At 37.1% G+C, this 16291-nt stretch overlaps 1 protein-coding gene across 11 annotated transcripts in view; it reads right to left on the reverse strand.

The window, feature by feature from the left end:
- Window positions 1–16291, reverse strand: part of SNX14 (sorting nexin 14) — a 75395-nt gene that overhangs the window by 20525 nt on the left and 38579 nt on the right. For 6 of the 11 annotated variants that reach the window (XR_010836211.1, XM_067011412.1, XM_059083119.2 and 3 more), the window contains exons 16-18: window positions 15297–15323; window positions 13074–13206; window positions 6159–6360 (exon numbers count right to left, since the gene is read on the reverse strand). Coding sequence is in view for 10 of the 11 variants with exons in the window: in XM_067011412.1 (XP_066867513.1) it covers window positions 6159–6360; window positions 13074–13206; window positions 15297–15323 (362 nt within the window). In the remaining variant the exon portion in view is untranslated. The remainder of the gene's footprint in view (window positions 1–6158; window positions 6361–13073; window positions 13207–15296; window positions 15324–16291) is intronic. The other 5 variants (XM_067011415.1, XM_067011411.1, XM_059083121.2 and 2 more) reach the window with 1 other exon arrangement.

Genomic DNA, 16291 nt, shown 5'->3' on the forward strand with positions numbered 1-16291 from the left:
CAAACACTCGTCTAAGCAACTATGCACCCAAAGGACACCTCCAGGTCTCCTCGAATGGAGGCAGGTAGGGATTTTGACTGTGGCCCTGCAGGACTGTATACATCTGCCTACTTTAAAGGCTGCTGCCTAAGTGTCTGGCTTCCCATCAGCCTGAAACAAGGTGATATGTGGGATTCCTCCCCTTGGAACACTAATAGGTCTTGGCACATGCTCCATAACACGGACATATCAAGAATTAATCAGGCAGTTTAGACGAACACAGAGGTTCAAAAGACAAAGAAGACTTAGGGCAAGGTTGAATTAGAGGGCTAATCACCTACTCAGGCCACTCTTCAAGACTGAGAGAGGTAGCTGTTTCCCCTAATACACAGAAACAAGCACAGAGTCAAGTAGAATGAGGAAACAGAGAAATAAGTTCCAAACAGAAGCACAAGACAAAAATCTCAGATTGATACAGAGATAAGTAATCTACCCGATAAAAACTTAAAGTAATGGTCATAAAAATGCTAACCAAACTTGGGAGAAGAATAGATGAACAGTGAGAACTTCAACAAAGAGACAGAAAATATAAGAAAGTACCAAACAGAAGTCACAGAGCTGAAGAATACAATAACTAAACTGAAAAATATCCTAGAGGGATTCAACATCAGATGGGATGAAGCAAAGAAGAGATCAGCAAGCAGAAAGCAAAGCAATGAAACTCACGCAGACAGAGCAGCAAAAAGAAAAAGGAATTTTTAAAAATGAAGACAACTTATGGGACCTATAGGATTATATCAAGTGAAATAACACTCGCATTATTGGGGTCCCAAAAGGAGAAGAGAAAAAGGGGCAGAAAAGGTATCTGAAGAAATAATGGCTGAAAACTTCCTTAACCTGGGGAAGGAAACAGACATCCAGGTCCAAGAAGCCCAGAGAGTTCCAAATAAGAGGGTCCTCCACACATCTCTCCTGGATAGCCACAGCTCTATTCCTGGCTTCTGCTGAGATGATTGATCCATGAGTCACATGCCTGATCTCTTCAGCAAACCATTGTTCAGCCACACCCTTGGCTTTTTTCCAGAGCATGATATATGGATAGTCTGAGAATTTTCCAAACCTTCAAGTTCTAGTTCTTTTTTTTTTTTTTGACTATCCCTATGTCTATTGTTTTTTTTAAACACCTTTATTGGAGTATAATTGCTTTACAATGGTGTGTTAGTTTCTGCTTTATAACAAAGTGAATCAGCTATACATATACATATATCCCCATATCTCCTCCCTCTTGCATCTCCCTCCCACCCTCCCTATCCCACCCCTCTAGGTGGTCACAAAGCACGGAGCTGATCTCCCTGTGCTATGCGGCTGCTTCCCACTAGTTATCTATTTTACATTTGGTAGTGTATATAAGTCCATGCCACTCTCTCACTTCATCTCAACTTACCCTTCCCCCTCCCCATGTTCTCAAGTCCATTCTCTACTTCTGCGTCTTTATTCCTGTCCTGACCCTAGGTTCTTCATAACCACTTTTTTTTTTTTAGATTCCATATATGTATGTGTTAGCATATGGAAATTGTTTTTCTCTTTCTGACTTATTTCACTCTGTATGACGGACTCCAGGTCCATCCACCTCACTACAAATAACTCAATTTCATTTATTTTCATGGCTGAGTAATATTCCATTGTATATATGTGCCATATCTTCTTTATCCATTCATCTGTTGATGGACACTTAGATTGCTTCCATGTCCTGGCTATTGTAAACAGAGCTGTAATGATCATTGTGGTACATGACTCTTTTTGAATTATGGTTTTCTCAGGGTATATGCCCAGTAGTGGGATTGCTGGGTCATATGGTAGTTCTATTTTTAGTTTTTTAAGGAACATTGATATTGTTCTCCATAGTGGCTGTATCAATTTACATTCCCACCAACAGTGCAAGAGGGTTCCCTTTTCTCCACACCCTCTCTAGCATTTATTGTTTGTAGATTTTTTGATGATGGCCATTCTGATTGGTGTGAGGTGACACCTCATTGTAGTTTTGATTAGCCAAAACAATCTTGAGAAAAAAGAACAAAGCTAGAGGTATCATGCTCCCTTATTTTAAACTGTACTACAAGGCTATAATAATCAAACCAGTATGGTACTGGCATAAAAACAGACACATAGATCAATGGAATAGAAGAGAGAGCCCAGAAATAAACCCACACATATATGGTCAATTAATTTATGACAATGGAGGCAAGAATATACAGTGGGGAAAGGAGAGCCTCTTCTGTCCTTTAATAAGTAAACATTGTTGAGCAGCAAACTCAAGTGGAGGAACAAACTCAAGTGTTTTCTACAAATAACTAGTCAGGACTCTTTAAAGAAGTGTTAAGTTCATTAAAGACAGGGAAGACTGAGAAACTATCACAGAACATAGGAGACTAAGGAGACATGACTAAATTCAGTGTGGGATCCTGGGTTGGATCCTGAACCAGAAAGAGGGTATTACTGGTGAAAGAGGGAAAACCGGTGAAATTCAAATGAATATCCCATCAATACTAATCTCCTGGTTTCAATCATTGTACTATGGGGGTTTTTTTGTGTTTTGTTGTTGTTGTTGTTTTTGTTTGTTTGTTTTGCAGTACACGGGCCTCTAACTGCTGTGGCCTCTCCTGTTGTGGAGCACAGGTTCCAGATGTGCAAGCTCAGCAGCCATGGTTCACAGGCCTAGCTGCTCCATGGCATGTGGGATCTTCCTGGACCAGGGCACGAACCCATGTCCCCTGAATCGGCAGGTAGACTCTCAACCACTGTGCCACCAGGGAAGCCCTATACTATGATTTTATAAGATGTCAATACAAGGGGAAGCTGGGTAAAGGGTGTATGACAACTTTCTGTACTATTTATTGCAACCTTTCTGTAACTGTCTTAGTCTGCTAAGGCTGCTATAACAACACACCATAAACTGGGTGGCTTATTTTATTTTATTTTTTAAACTTATTTATTTTATTCATTTATTTTTGGCTGCTTTGGATCTTCATTGCTGTGCGCGGGCTTTCTCTAGCTGTGTCGAGCAGGGGCTACTCTTTGTTGTGGTGTGCAGGCTTCTCATTGCGGTGGCTTCTCTTGTTGTGCAGCACGGGCTCTAGGCACACAGGCATCAGTAGTTGTGGCTCGCAGGCTCAGTAACTGTGGTACATGGGCTTAGTTGCTCCATGGCATGTGGGATCTTACTGGACCAGGGATCGAACCTGTGTCCCCTGCGTTGGCAGGCAGATTCTTAAACACTGTGCCACCAGTGTGGCTTATTTTTAAACATTAAAATAAAAATAGGGACATCCCTGGTGGTCCAGCAGTTAAGACTCCACGGTCCCAAAGCAGGGGGCCTGGGTTCGATCCCTGGTCAGGGAACTAGAGCCCACATGCAGCAACTAAGAGCCCACATGCCACAACTAAAGATCCCACATGCTGCAACTAAAGATCCTGCATGCGGCAATGAAGATCCCACAACGGCAGCGAAGATCCCGCGTGCTGCAACTAAGATCCAGCGCAGTCAAATAAATAAATAAATAAATAAATTAGTGCTTCTCTGGTGGCTCAGTGGTTAAGAATCCGCCTGCCAATGCAGGGGACACGGGTTTGATCCCTGGTCCGGAAAGATCCCCCATGTAGTGGAGCAACTAAGCCCATGTGCCACAACTACTGAGCCTGCGCACCACAACTACTGAAGCCCGCGCTCCTAGAGCCCATGCTCCACAACAAGAAAATCCACCGCAGTGAGAAGCCCGCACACCGCAACTAAGAGTAACCCCTGCTCACTGCAACTAGAGAAAGCCTGCATGCAGCAACAAAGACCCAATGCAGCCAAAAATTAATAAATAAATTTTAAAAAATTGTTTTAATTAAAATTAATAAGTGGTGTTGGGAAAACTGAACAGCTACATGCAAAAGAATGAAACTGGACCACTATCTTACACCATGTAAAAAAATTAACTGAAAATAAAGATTTGCATGAAAGACTTGAGATCATAAACTCCTAGAATAAAACACAGGTGGCAAGCTCCTTGGCATTGGTTTTAGCGATTTTTTTTTTCATGTGACTCTAAAGGCAAGGGAAACAAAGCAAAAATAAACAAATGGGACTACAATCAAACAAAAAGCTTTTGCACAGTGAAGGCAACCATCAACAATACAAAAAGGCAATCTACTGAATGGGAGAAGGTATTTGCAAAGCATATATCTGATAAGGGCTTGATATCCCATAGACATAAAGAACTCACACAATTCAATAACAAAAAAAAACTATTAAAAAATGGACAGATGATCTGAATAGACATTTTTCCAAAGAATACATATAGATGGCTAACAGACACATGATAAGATGCTCAACATCACTAATCATCAGGGAAATGCAAATCAAAACCACAATGAGATACCACCTCACACCTGTCAGAATGGTCACTGTGAAAAAGACAAGAAATAAGAAGTGTTGATAAGGATGTGGTAAAAAGGGAACCCTTGTGTACTGTTGGTGGAATGTAAATTGGTGCAGTCACTATGGAAAATAGTATGGAAGCTCCTCAAAAATTACCAACAGATTTACCATATTATCCAACAACTCCACTGCTGGGTATCTATCCAAAAAACACTAATTTGAAAAGATATATGCACCGCTATATTCACTGCAGCATTATTTACAATAAACAAGATATGGAAACAACCTAAATGTCCATCAACAGATGAATGGGTAGAGAAGATGTGGTATGTGTATACAATGGAATACCACTCAGCCATTTAAAAAGAATGAAATCTTGCCATTTGTAACAACATGGATGGACCTTGAGGGTATTAAGCTGAATGAAATAAGTCAAATAAAAACAAATAGCGCATGATTTCACTTATACATGGAATCTAAAAAACAAAACAAACAAACCAAAACAAAATGCAGACTCATACAGATATCAGGTGGGTGGCTGCCAGAGGAGAAGGACAAAATGGGTGAAGGTGATCAAGTAGTACAAACTTCCAGTTATAAAATAAATAAGTCATAGGGTTATAAAGTACAGCATGGGGAACACAGTCAATAATATTGTATTAACTTTGTATGGTGAAGGACAGTAACTAGATTTATTGTGGTGATCATTTTGCAGTGTATCCAAATGCAGAATCACTATATTGAATCACTATATTGTACCTAAAACTAACGTAATAATGTATGTCAATTATACCTCAATAAAAAGCAATTTATTTATATTGATAGGGATTTATATCTGAATAGTCAAACATTTTAAATAATTTTCTGAGAGCCAAGAACACTGAGAGAAGAGCCAGATTTTAAGTACTAGGCACAGCAAAGAATTGAATCCAGAAGTTAACTAGGGTATTCCTTTCCAAATTCTTTTTAACACTTAAAATTCCTATCAGCAGAAACAGCAGACAAAAGATGTAAGCGACTGTGTTTGAAACTGAAATGAAACTCTAATATCGACAAAGGTTTGTCTATATACTTATTAAAATGCTGAGATAGAACAGCATCTAGCAAGACCAAACAGAAGTTACAGCAAAATCAAGTAGCAGTGACTCAGAACTGGACAGAACAAGATCCTGCCTGGTATTTAACTACAATAGGGAATATCATTGCTAGCTACTCTAAGCATTCTTCCTTCCCCATTCCTATACTTTATGTTCCTATGCATGAAACAGGATCAGCTTCTGAGAAAAATCAAACACCTAATACGTTTTGAAAAATAAATAAGGGGAATCATTAGCACTGACCTTCATATTATCACTTCGTCACTCCTCTCTCGAAACCATTTCCTAACCCTGCCACTTTTTCTTTCTTTCCTCACAGACTGTCCCCTCTTCCTGAGGTCAACTTTATTTTTCTGCTCATTTCCCAAAATGTGCACAACTTTGATGTGTTTTTGCTTATACAGACTGCCCACTCTCTTGGACAAAGTCCAGAGTGGCAAACATTTATCCTGCTATGGATGCTGTTTACCCCTGTCTCTACTATAACACACAGATGAAATAACCAAAAGAAAAAAAGACAGCAAAACATAAAGAAAACTTGTAAAGTTGTGTTTGATCATATTTTTACCAATTATTATTAGCCCACACCAATGGAGGAGGAGAAATGCTGTCTTGTTTTAATACCTGATTAGTGCTATATGCATTAATAATATTAATACCTGCTCTTCTATCATTTCTTTCAACATCAATACAAAACACCGGTATTCTCTCCTTTTTCTCCTTCCTTTCAGAGGAGGTATCTTCAAAAAAGTCTACATATGGAATGCTAATTTTCCATGCAGCAAGGTTTCGAGGAGTATTAGGTGTGTTCACAGCTTCCACTGGAGAATCATCTTCCATTACAACAATACCTTCTTCAATCTGGAAAAAAATCATCAGAAAAATAGAATTTAATACTTCCAGGACCTTTACACCTATAGCATATGAGATACAACTACAAAGTAATATGCCCATATAAAGTCTATAATTTTTTAATACTTTTGAAATTAAGTGATACCAAATTTTCTACTGAAAAGGTTAAGGATAAAAAACTAAAACTAACAAGTTACTAGCATCAACTCCAGGTTTTGTTGCATCACCAATATATGAAAATTCAACAAAAAATAAGACATCTCAGCAATTACTGGAAAAGATATTAAAAATACACAAATACAGAAAAATATTTAACTCTGGTAATAAAAAGTAGAAATTACTGTACTGATATCTTTCATTTAGGAATGTAAAATTTTATGATAACAGCCACTGATGGAAACTGCACAGATAAACTGGATATGCAATATATTGTTGGTTACAAGATATACCTGTACAATCCTTTTAGAAAGCGTTTTGGCAATATACATTTATCAACATAAGAAGCCATAAAACAGTTTCAACCAAGTTAATTCCATTTCTGGCAACTTATTCTAACATAAGCATTTATTTTATTTTATTTATTTATTTATTATTATTTTTTTGTGTGTGTGGTACGCGGGCCTCTCACTGTTGTGGCCTCTCCCGTTGCAGAGCACAGGTTCTGGACGCACAGGCTCAGCGGCCATGGCTCACAGGCCCAGCCGCTCTGCGGCACGTGAGATCTTCCCGGACCGGGGCACAAACCCGCGTCCCCTGCATTGGCAGGCGGACTCTCAACCACTGCACCACCAGGGAGTCCCAAGCATTTATTTTAGACAAATTTTTTTTAACTGTGAAAAAGGCACAAGTATAAATATATTCGCAGCACTAGATAATATAAAATTAGAAAAAAGGTCTGAAAGGGACCCACCTCTATAGAATTAAGATTGCTTTTTCATCTCCTGGCTTCTAAAATTTTAATAATATAAATATTTAAAATAAATATTCTTTAAAATATTACTTGAAGAACAATTATTTTTAAAAAGCAGTGTTAAACATGTTCTAGAAATAAACATGCAGAAAGAAGGGGAAAAAAATGTCTTCATTAAATTGGAAAAGAATCTCTGAACTGGCACGTTATAACACCTGGTCACCTAGACATCTCTGATTCATGTTAAAAGGGGCAAAATTTTACAGATAAAACACAACCATCTTGAACACACTTTTTTAAGGAAATGAGTCAAAGGTTGTAGCACTTAAGAGAATTCTGAACAGTCTAGTCAGAGCAAACCAGTAGAGAAGAAGTATTTCTTTCCAGAATTCTAGCACCCTACCTTCACTCTCCACTCTACTCTCTTCCCACACCTGGTAGCCAACTCTCTGCTAAGTGAATTCTTTTCCTCTCCCACTAAGTCTCTTGGCAATTATCCCTTTTTGTGTTCCTGTCCTAAAATGGTTTTCTGTCACCCCTAATAAGACTGTTAAGAATTTTAGGAAGACTTCTTAATGCTCTGTTGAAAACAAAAATGTCTTCCAGGCCTAAAACAATGAAACTGTAAAAACAGATGATAAGTGCTGGTTCTTGCCTTTTGGGGACAAGGCTATCTCCTTACAAACCTGGAAGAAAAACAGAGAAGCATGAGTGAGGGAAACACCCACTCCACTGCTTGGAATCTGAGGTACAGGGAAGCATTTTCCATGGTTATTACAACTGTAATTTTGTTAACAGACTTGGCTTTTGAAAAGAAATGGTAAAATGAATCAAAAAATGATAGAAAATTTGTTTAACAAGCTGACTAAAAGACAAGAAATGGGACATTCTTAAATAAAAATCAATCTAAGAAACAAAATAGAAAAAAACTTCTTAGCAACAAAAAAATCTCAATAAAAGACAAGGGACAAAGTTTTATATTTTATTACTGCTACCATTTAAATGGTGTTTATATAAAAAAAGTAAATGAAAAATCTCTAGGGAAATATTTCTCTAGAATTTTCAGGGATTCCTTTAATATTACTTAAAAGTATATAACCAAAATTTTATAAAAAGGAAAACCAAGTGTTTTCTCATTTTCAAACAGATGTTCCCTCTACAAAGAAGGTAGGGAATAAAACAGGCAGAGGATAAAAGGCAAAGAGATGTCCCCCATTTCCTTGAGAAATACTATAATTTAACTCATTATTAGCTTTTCTTATGTGGGGATAACTGCCAATATACCAATGGGCATATTATGTTCCACTAGTTTATCTGTGAATCATTTCTGAACTTGGACAGAAATGCATTTTTAGACAGACCCAACCTTACATAGAAGACTTTGGTTTCCAGGCCAGTATACATATGCCAATTTAACCTATAATTTCTCTGATGGTATTATAACACTGTATAGTACTTACTACACTTACTGTGTGCTGGGCACTGTCCCAAATGCTTCATATATATCACTTATTAATCCTCACAACACCCATATACAAGCTAGATACTATTATCCCCATTTCACATGTGAGGAAATTAAATCAAAATAAAATTAAACAATTTACCCAAGGTCACATAGCAAGGAGGCACTGCTACCAAATGATCACGTCAAGTTGATCCTTTTTCTAAAAAAATAAAAATCTTCCAGGTCTCAATTTTGGATCACATACCACTTTAGCCCTGGCAGTGAGACTGGTAATTTCCCTTTCCCATACACTCCCTAAACAAGGCAAAGGAGATTTCCCCGAGGTCCAACAGTTTAGAACTAGCACAGTACCCCCAAATCTTAAGTGGGACTATCTTGGTCTGGGTTAACACCCTAGCCACCTCCTGTCTTTTCCCTTCAGAGTACTAATGATTAGTTTGCCCTCTTACCCTATTTTCCATTATTACTATCTTTGCTTCCAATCAAGAATTTCCAAGACAACCCTTAGAATGGGAGAAAATATTTGCAAATGAAGCAACTGACAAGGGATTAATCTCCAAAATATACAAACAGCTCATGCAGCTCAATATCTAAAAAATAAATAACCCAATCAAAAAATGTGTGGAAGATCTAAATAGACATTTCTCCAAAGAAGACATACAGATGGCCAAAAAGCACATGAAAAGATGCTCAACATCACTAACTGTTAGAGAAATGAAAATCAAAACTACAATGAGGTATCACCTCACACCAGTGAGAATGGCCATCATCAAAAAATCTACAAACAGGACTTCCTTGGTGGCTCAGTGGCTAAGAATCCGCCTGCCAATGCAGGGGACACGGGTTTGATCCCTGGAGCAGGAAGATCCCACATGCTGTGGAGCAACTAAGCCTGTGTGCCACAACTACTGAGCCTGTGCTCTAGAGATCACAAGCCACAACTACTGAAGCCCACACGCCTAGAGCCTGTGCTCTGCAACAACAGAAGCCACTGCAGTGAGAAACCCGCACACTGCAACGAAGAGCAGCCCCTGCTTGCTGCAACTAGAGGAAGCCCTTGCACAGCAACGACGACCCAAAGCAGCCAAAAATAAATTTAAATGCTGGAGAGGGTGTGGAGAAAAGGGAACCCTCCTACGCTGTTGGTAGGAATGTAAATTGGTACAGCCACTATGGAGAACAGTATGGAGGTTCCTTAAAAAGCTAAAAATAGAACTACCATATGACCCAGCAATCCCACTCTTAGGCATATACCTGGAGGAAACTATAATTCAGAAAGATACATGCACCCCAATGTTCAGTGCAGCACTGTTTACAATAAACAGGACATGGAAGCAACCTAAATGTCCATCAACAGAGGAATGGATAAAGAAGGTGTGGTACATAAATACAATGGAATATTACTCAGCCATAAAAAAGAAAAAAATAATGCCATTTGCAACAACATGGATGGACCCAGAGATTGTCATACTGAATGAAGTAAGTCAGACACAGAAAGACAAATATCATATAATAACACTTATATGTGGAATCTAAAAAAAAGGGTACAAATGAACTTACTTACAAAACAGAAGTAGAGTTACAGATGTAGAAAACAAACTTATGGTTAACAGGATAAGGTGGGGGATAAATTGGGAGACAGACTGATGTATACACACTACTATATATAAAATAGATAACTAGCCAATGCAGGGGACACGGGTTCGTGCCCCGGTCCGGGAAGATATCCCACATGCCGCAGAGCGGCTGGGCCCGTGAGCCGTGGCCGCTGAGCCTGCGCGTCCGGAGCCTGTGCTCCGCAACGGGAGAGGCCACAACAGTGAGAGGCCCGCGTACTGAAAAAAAAAAAAAGAAAAAAAAAGATAACTAATAAGAACCTGCTGTATAGCACAGGGAACTCTATTCAACAATATGTAATGGCCTATATGGGAAAAGAATCTAAAAAAAAAAAGACTGTATATGTATAACTGATTTGCTTTGCTGTACACCTGAAACTAACACAACATTGTAAATCAACTTTACTCCAACAAAAATTAAACAAAAAACTATACTTCAATAAAAAATAAGTAAATAAAGACCAATAAAGAATTTCCTTCCTCCTTGGGCCACTACAAAACAGAACAAACTTTCTCAGCTTTTAAAGATAGCCTCCTGGATTTGTCTGGTGGCACAGTGGTTAAGAATCCACCTGCCAATGCAGGGGACAAGGGTTCGATCCCTGGTCCAGAAGATCCCACATGCCACAGAGCAACTAAGTCCATGAGCCATGACTACTGAGCCTGCACTCTAGAGCCCGCAAGCCACAACTACTGAAGCCCAAGCGCCTAGAGCCCGTGCAGACAAAAAAAAAGCCTCCTATTCCTGAAGCAAAACTATAGCTTGTATTTCAAGTAATTGGGAAGAACAAAAAAGAAAATGTACATCTTTCCCCATAAAAATTATGTTTCGAAAAAAAAAAAAAATTATGTTTCGAGTTCACAATAACATGGGTAAATGCTTTTGTTATATTAAGTTATATTTAAGTTATATTTTGTTATATTAAGTGGGCAGAGATCAGGATAGCAATCTATATATAGCCTAATTTATGGGGGTGGGAAGGGGAAAGATATTTTTTAAAAAACAGAATCACAAGAATGTTAATAGAAGTAGTTATTGGGTGGCAGAATTATGGGTGGTAGTTTAAATTTTTTTCTACTTTTCTATACTATTAAAAAATTGAGATGCTTAAAATCTAAAAACAAAAAAATTGTTTTTTTAAAAGACTCCCTCCTCTGGTCTACTGTCTTTCTTCCACCCATACTTTTTTTTTTTTTTTTTTGTGGTACGCGGGCCTCTCACTGTTGTGGCCTCTCCCGTTGCGGAGCACAGGCTCCAGATGTGCAGGCTCAGCGGCCGTGGCTCACAGGCCCAGCCGCTCCGCCGCATGTGAGATCTTCCCGGACCGGGGCACGAACCCGCGTCCCCAGGCGGACTCTCAACCACTGCACCACCAGGGAAGCCCTACCCATACTTTTAAGGAAAATTATGGGCATAAAGATAAAAAGAATGCTGTATTTGGATTATCTAAAAAGAAAAAAAAGGATTAAATAAGTTTTTCTTCCATTAAAATTATTGTGAAGAAGCAATGAATCTTTTTAACAATTTATCAGTGCAAAGGGACAAAAGTTGAAAGGAAGGGGTAGAGGAAAAATAGGTTTATTTACTCTTCTCTCCCCACTTCCTTCTTCTTGGTCATTACCAATCCAATCACTAATACTCATCCCTTTCATACCCAGGATAGTAAATTTCTTAAGAGCAAAGTTTAGATCTTAATCACCTTTTTATCTCCAGTGCTGAGACATTAAAAGGCAAAATGAAGATCCAGGATGTCTGTTCAATAAAAATTTTTTAAACAAATGCAAAGTACAAATGAGACAATATCTGCCTTTATAGAACTAACTAATTGGTAGGAAAGACAATCATAAACATACTTTCAAATACATAAATTAAATCACAATTTCAGAGAATGCCCTGGCAGTCCAGTGGTTAGGACTCGAAGCTTTCACTGCCAAGGCCCGAGTTCGATCCCTGGTGGGGGAACTAAGATCCCACAAGTCCTGCTGTGCAGCCAAAAATAAAACATCGTAATTTCAAACACAACGTGGTACATGTTTTAACATATGATCTAATAGAAGCAAAAAAAGGAGGGAATGTTCAATTCTGCTTGGGGACTCACGTAGGGGCTTATGGGAAGCAACTAGATTCTGAAAGATAAGTATGACTTTTCCAGGTAAATAAAGGGGAAAAAGGGCATTTCAAGCAAAACAACATGTGAAAAGACAGAGAAATAAAATAGCATGCACGGTGTAATGTGCTTATAAATCTGGGATCTTGTTAAAATGTAAATTATGATTCAATAGGTCTAGGATGAAGCCTGAGATTCCGTATTGATAACAAGTTCCTAGGTAATGCTGATGCTGTGGATCCACAGATCACAGTTTGAATATTAAGGGGTTAGGTAGGACATCTATTAATATAACTCCATATGCCTGGCCCATGTGGTTAGAAAGAGATAAGATCAGGATATGAAGTAAAAGCTTAATCAAAATGTGGTAAATTGTTTGACTATTAGAAGTATATCAGCTTAACAGAAACCATCTGGCCTTACTAAGCAATAATTTAATGCTCAGGAATTTAAAAAATTAGATTAGCACCATGAAACTATGATGACTAGTGAAAGAATGGGAAACATAAACAAAATCTGAAGTAAGAAGATTAAAAAAAGGGAAAATAACAAGCGTAACCAATTTTTTATGCCACTTTAACTCTGAAATTATACATACATCAAACTGAAGAATTTTTACTTACAAAGTCATCTTCACCTTCAGCTAAGCCATAATTAGGCAACATAGCGCCCTCCATCGTGGTGCTCTTGAAGACTCCTTTAATTTTGCTACCTATTCGGCTGATTCCAAATGATTCTCCTCTTTTCTGTGTGCTCCTAAATATTAAACAAAAATGTATCAAGAACACAGTAAATTATTGCATTATCACAACGGTCCAGTTTACTGTAAACAATAATAAAAATGGTTGTAAAAAGGGTAAACTGAAGGTATCATTAAACATAACTTTTTGGAGTTCTCAGTCATAGATTGTCTCAACATCTTGATAGTCAAAAGTGACAGAACATTTAAAGTTTAAATTTGAGGGGATGAATAAATGGGACAATATTTATTAACAAACATTTGAAATTTACCTACTATTTAACCTTAAAACATTAACTGAACTAAAAAGAATAAAAGATGAGAGCCCCCTACTGGTACATATTTCTTACTGCCATATATTTTTTGAAATTAAAAATGTGGTTAGATCATGTTCAAAATAGACTATCCTATTCGAACTGTACTGTACTGCTAAAAAAGCACAGTGTAACAGAAAAAAACAAAACAAAACTATGACCTTCTCAGTTCATTTTTAGATGGAAAAAAAAATTCTAAAAATCTTCTCCAACTTTATAATCATATAAATACTCAAAAGAAGAATGAAGTATAAAATACACCATATATAACTTCAAAATAATAACAAGAAAAGATAAAATGCCAAAGGGAAGGGTTAACAATGAACATAAAGATAAAAGCAAATGTAGCCTAAGGAAGAAGCTTGCTCTGCCATATATATTAAATAATGGTTTTGTAATTTTTTTCAAAAGTGTATTTCTAAAAGCAAAAATAGCTGAAAAGCAACAACAAAAATATGCCAAAAAGCAGCAAAAATTTCCTCCATTACAGCCTACTTACTGCCCCGTTTCAACAAATAAAAACATAACTTTTATCCAATTTAAAACTCACTATGTAATATTGCCCTTACAACAGATGTCCAAAGAAAAATGACCATTTTAAAATTCAAGGAGGTTGGTGTTGAAGGCCTAACTTAACGAATAGCTATTATTCCTATACGAAAATGTATTTATAAAAATAATGCAACTGTTACAGAAATAAAAGTAAATTGATCAAGTGTCAAATGCACCAGGTATATTACTTATATGTGCATTTTATACATATTCAAGGAGTAAATCAAACTTATTTTAAAACTGGAAAAACTCTAATAGTAAGTAGTAGTAGTAAAAAGGATACTTAAACTAGAATATTGTTTTATTTAAACAAGCATGCAATTAGTGTTCTTAAAAAATCCAGGATTGTAAATATAACTTTCTATGAGAGAAGAAATGTTTCTGAAAACAAATATGAAAATGTTAACAAAATATTATTAAAATCTCTAGAATCTAGATAGATTATGCTAGTCTCTAAGACCTAGATAGATTATAAAACAGTTGGGCTTTTTGAAATGACATTTTTAAAATATTTCACTGGGCTTCCCTGGTGGCGCAGTGGTTGAGAGCCCGCCTGCCGATGCAGGGGACACGGGTTCGTGCCCTGGTCCAGGAGGATCCCACATGCCGGGGAGCGGCTGGGCTTGTGAGCCAGGGCCGCTGAGCCAGCGCATCCAGAGCCTGCGCTCCCCAACGGGAGAGGCCACAACAGTGAGAAGCCCGCGTATCGCAAAAAATAAATAAATAAATAAATAAATAAATAAATAAATAAATAAAATATTTCACTGATTATACCCAGAAATACTGAAATATTGTACTTCTTGCTTTAAAAAAAGTTCTTTAAACACAAATAATTCTAAAAGAAATTTAGCAAGATCAATAACAACAACAACAAAAAAACGAGTCAATAGCCTTAAAAAGCAAAATACTGGATTTTTCACTGTATTTTTATGCTGACATTTTTATTTTGTGATGATATATATAATGCTATTTCAAAAAGGAGACCTCTAGAATCAAAGTAGAGGTTAATCTTAAAAGGATGTCCCAGGGCTTTCCCTGGTGGCCTACTGGTTAGGATTCTGGGCTTTCACTGCCCTGGCCCAGGTTCAAGCCCTGGTCCAGGAACTAAGATCCCTCAAGCTGTACGGCGTGGCAAAAAAAAAAAAAAAAAAAGATATCCCAAATAGCTGATATAAAGGCAGTAATTGTAGTTAAACAGATAATTTATACAGAAAAGAATCACATGCTGTCTCAAGACTTACCGAAAATCATCCAAACTTAGGCTACTTCTGCAATAACAGATATGTGAAATTACACAAGGAAAAGAGAAAGCCCAGATATTAAACAAGTTTCACTTTAGAACATAAAACAAAATTTAAAAGCTTTAAAAGTTACACAGATGGATAGCATTCATCTTCACAAAGAAAGGAATTCTTATGAATAACATGATAAAGGAAAGAGAAACAAACACAATGGCTATTTTGGGGGGGTTGGGATCTGAATTCTAGATCATTTTAAAGAAAGTTTTTAAAAACTCAATAAGTCAGGAAATAATTCTGGTTTTTTGCCCTCATTTAGGCAAACCACTTGTTTGATACAGTGGAAAATATTCAGAGACTAAGCCACCAAAAACTTGGCATAGAAAACAAACTTGTATTTTCTAATATGGAATTCATGTCTATATTAGATATAATTGTGCACGCTCCACACATTTTTAGCTTGAGTATTTTTTAAAGTTATGTCTTAAGTTAAGAAGCAAAGTTAACAAAAGATCCCTAAATATTTTTTAAGTTATGCTTTAAGTATGGAATGAAACAGAAGAGTAGGTTAACATTAACGTGCATTAAAATTTTACTCTTAAAATGCAATTAAATAGAATGTAGACATAAAATACATGAATAAACATTTTACATATTTTAGGTCATCTAACAGCAAATTAGCAATGCTACTCTAAATTTTCAATGAACGAATGTTAAGAAAGGCTTTTACTTATTCTATTGATATATAGGTAAATCAATCAAGTATCACAGAAGCAGAGTCCTGACAAGACTGATAGCTAACGTTAGAGTCAGGTCAATATAAAGAAAAACATATTTTAAAAGACTATAAGCAGTACCCAGAATGAAAACAACCCATATTTTCTTCCTATTAATTTTATATTCTAAAGCCAGCAAAATTAGTGCCTTAATATGTTGAAGACAACTAGGTGGTCTCAAAGTGGCAAAGACAGCTTTCTGTCTCTGACGTTATGACCCTG

Source organism: Kogia breviceps, chromosome 13 (assembly GCF_026419965.1).
Source record: "Kogia breviceps isolate mKogBre1 chromosome 13, mKogBre1 haplotype 1, whole genome shotgun sequence".
NCBI lineage: Eukaryota > Metazoa > Chordata > Mammalia > Artiodactyla > Physeteridae > Kogia > Kogia breviceps.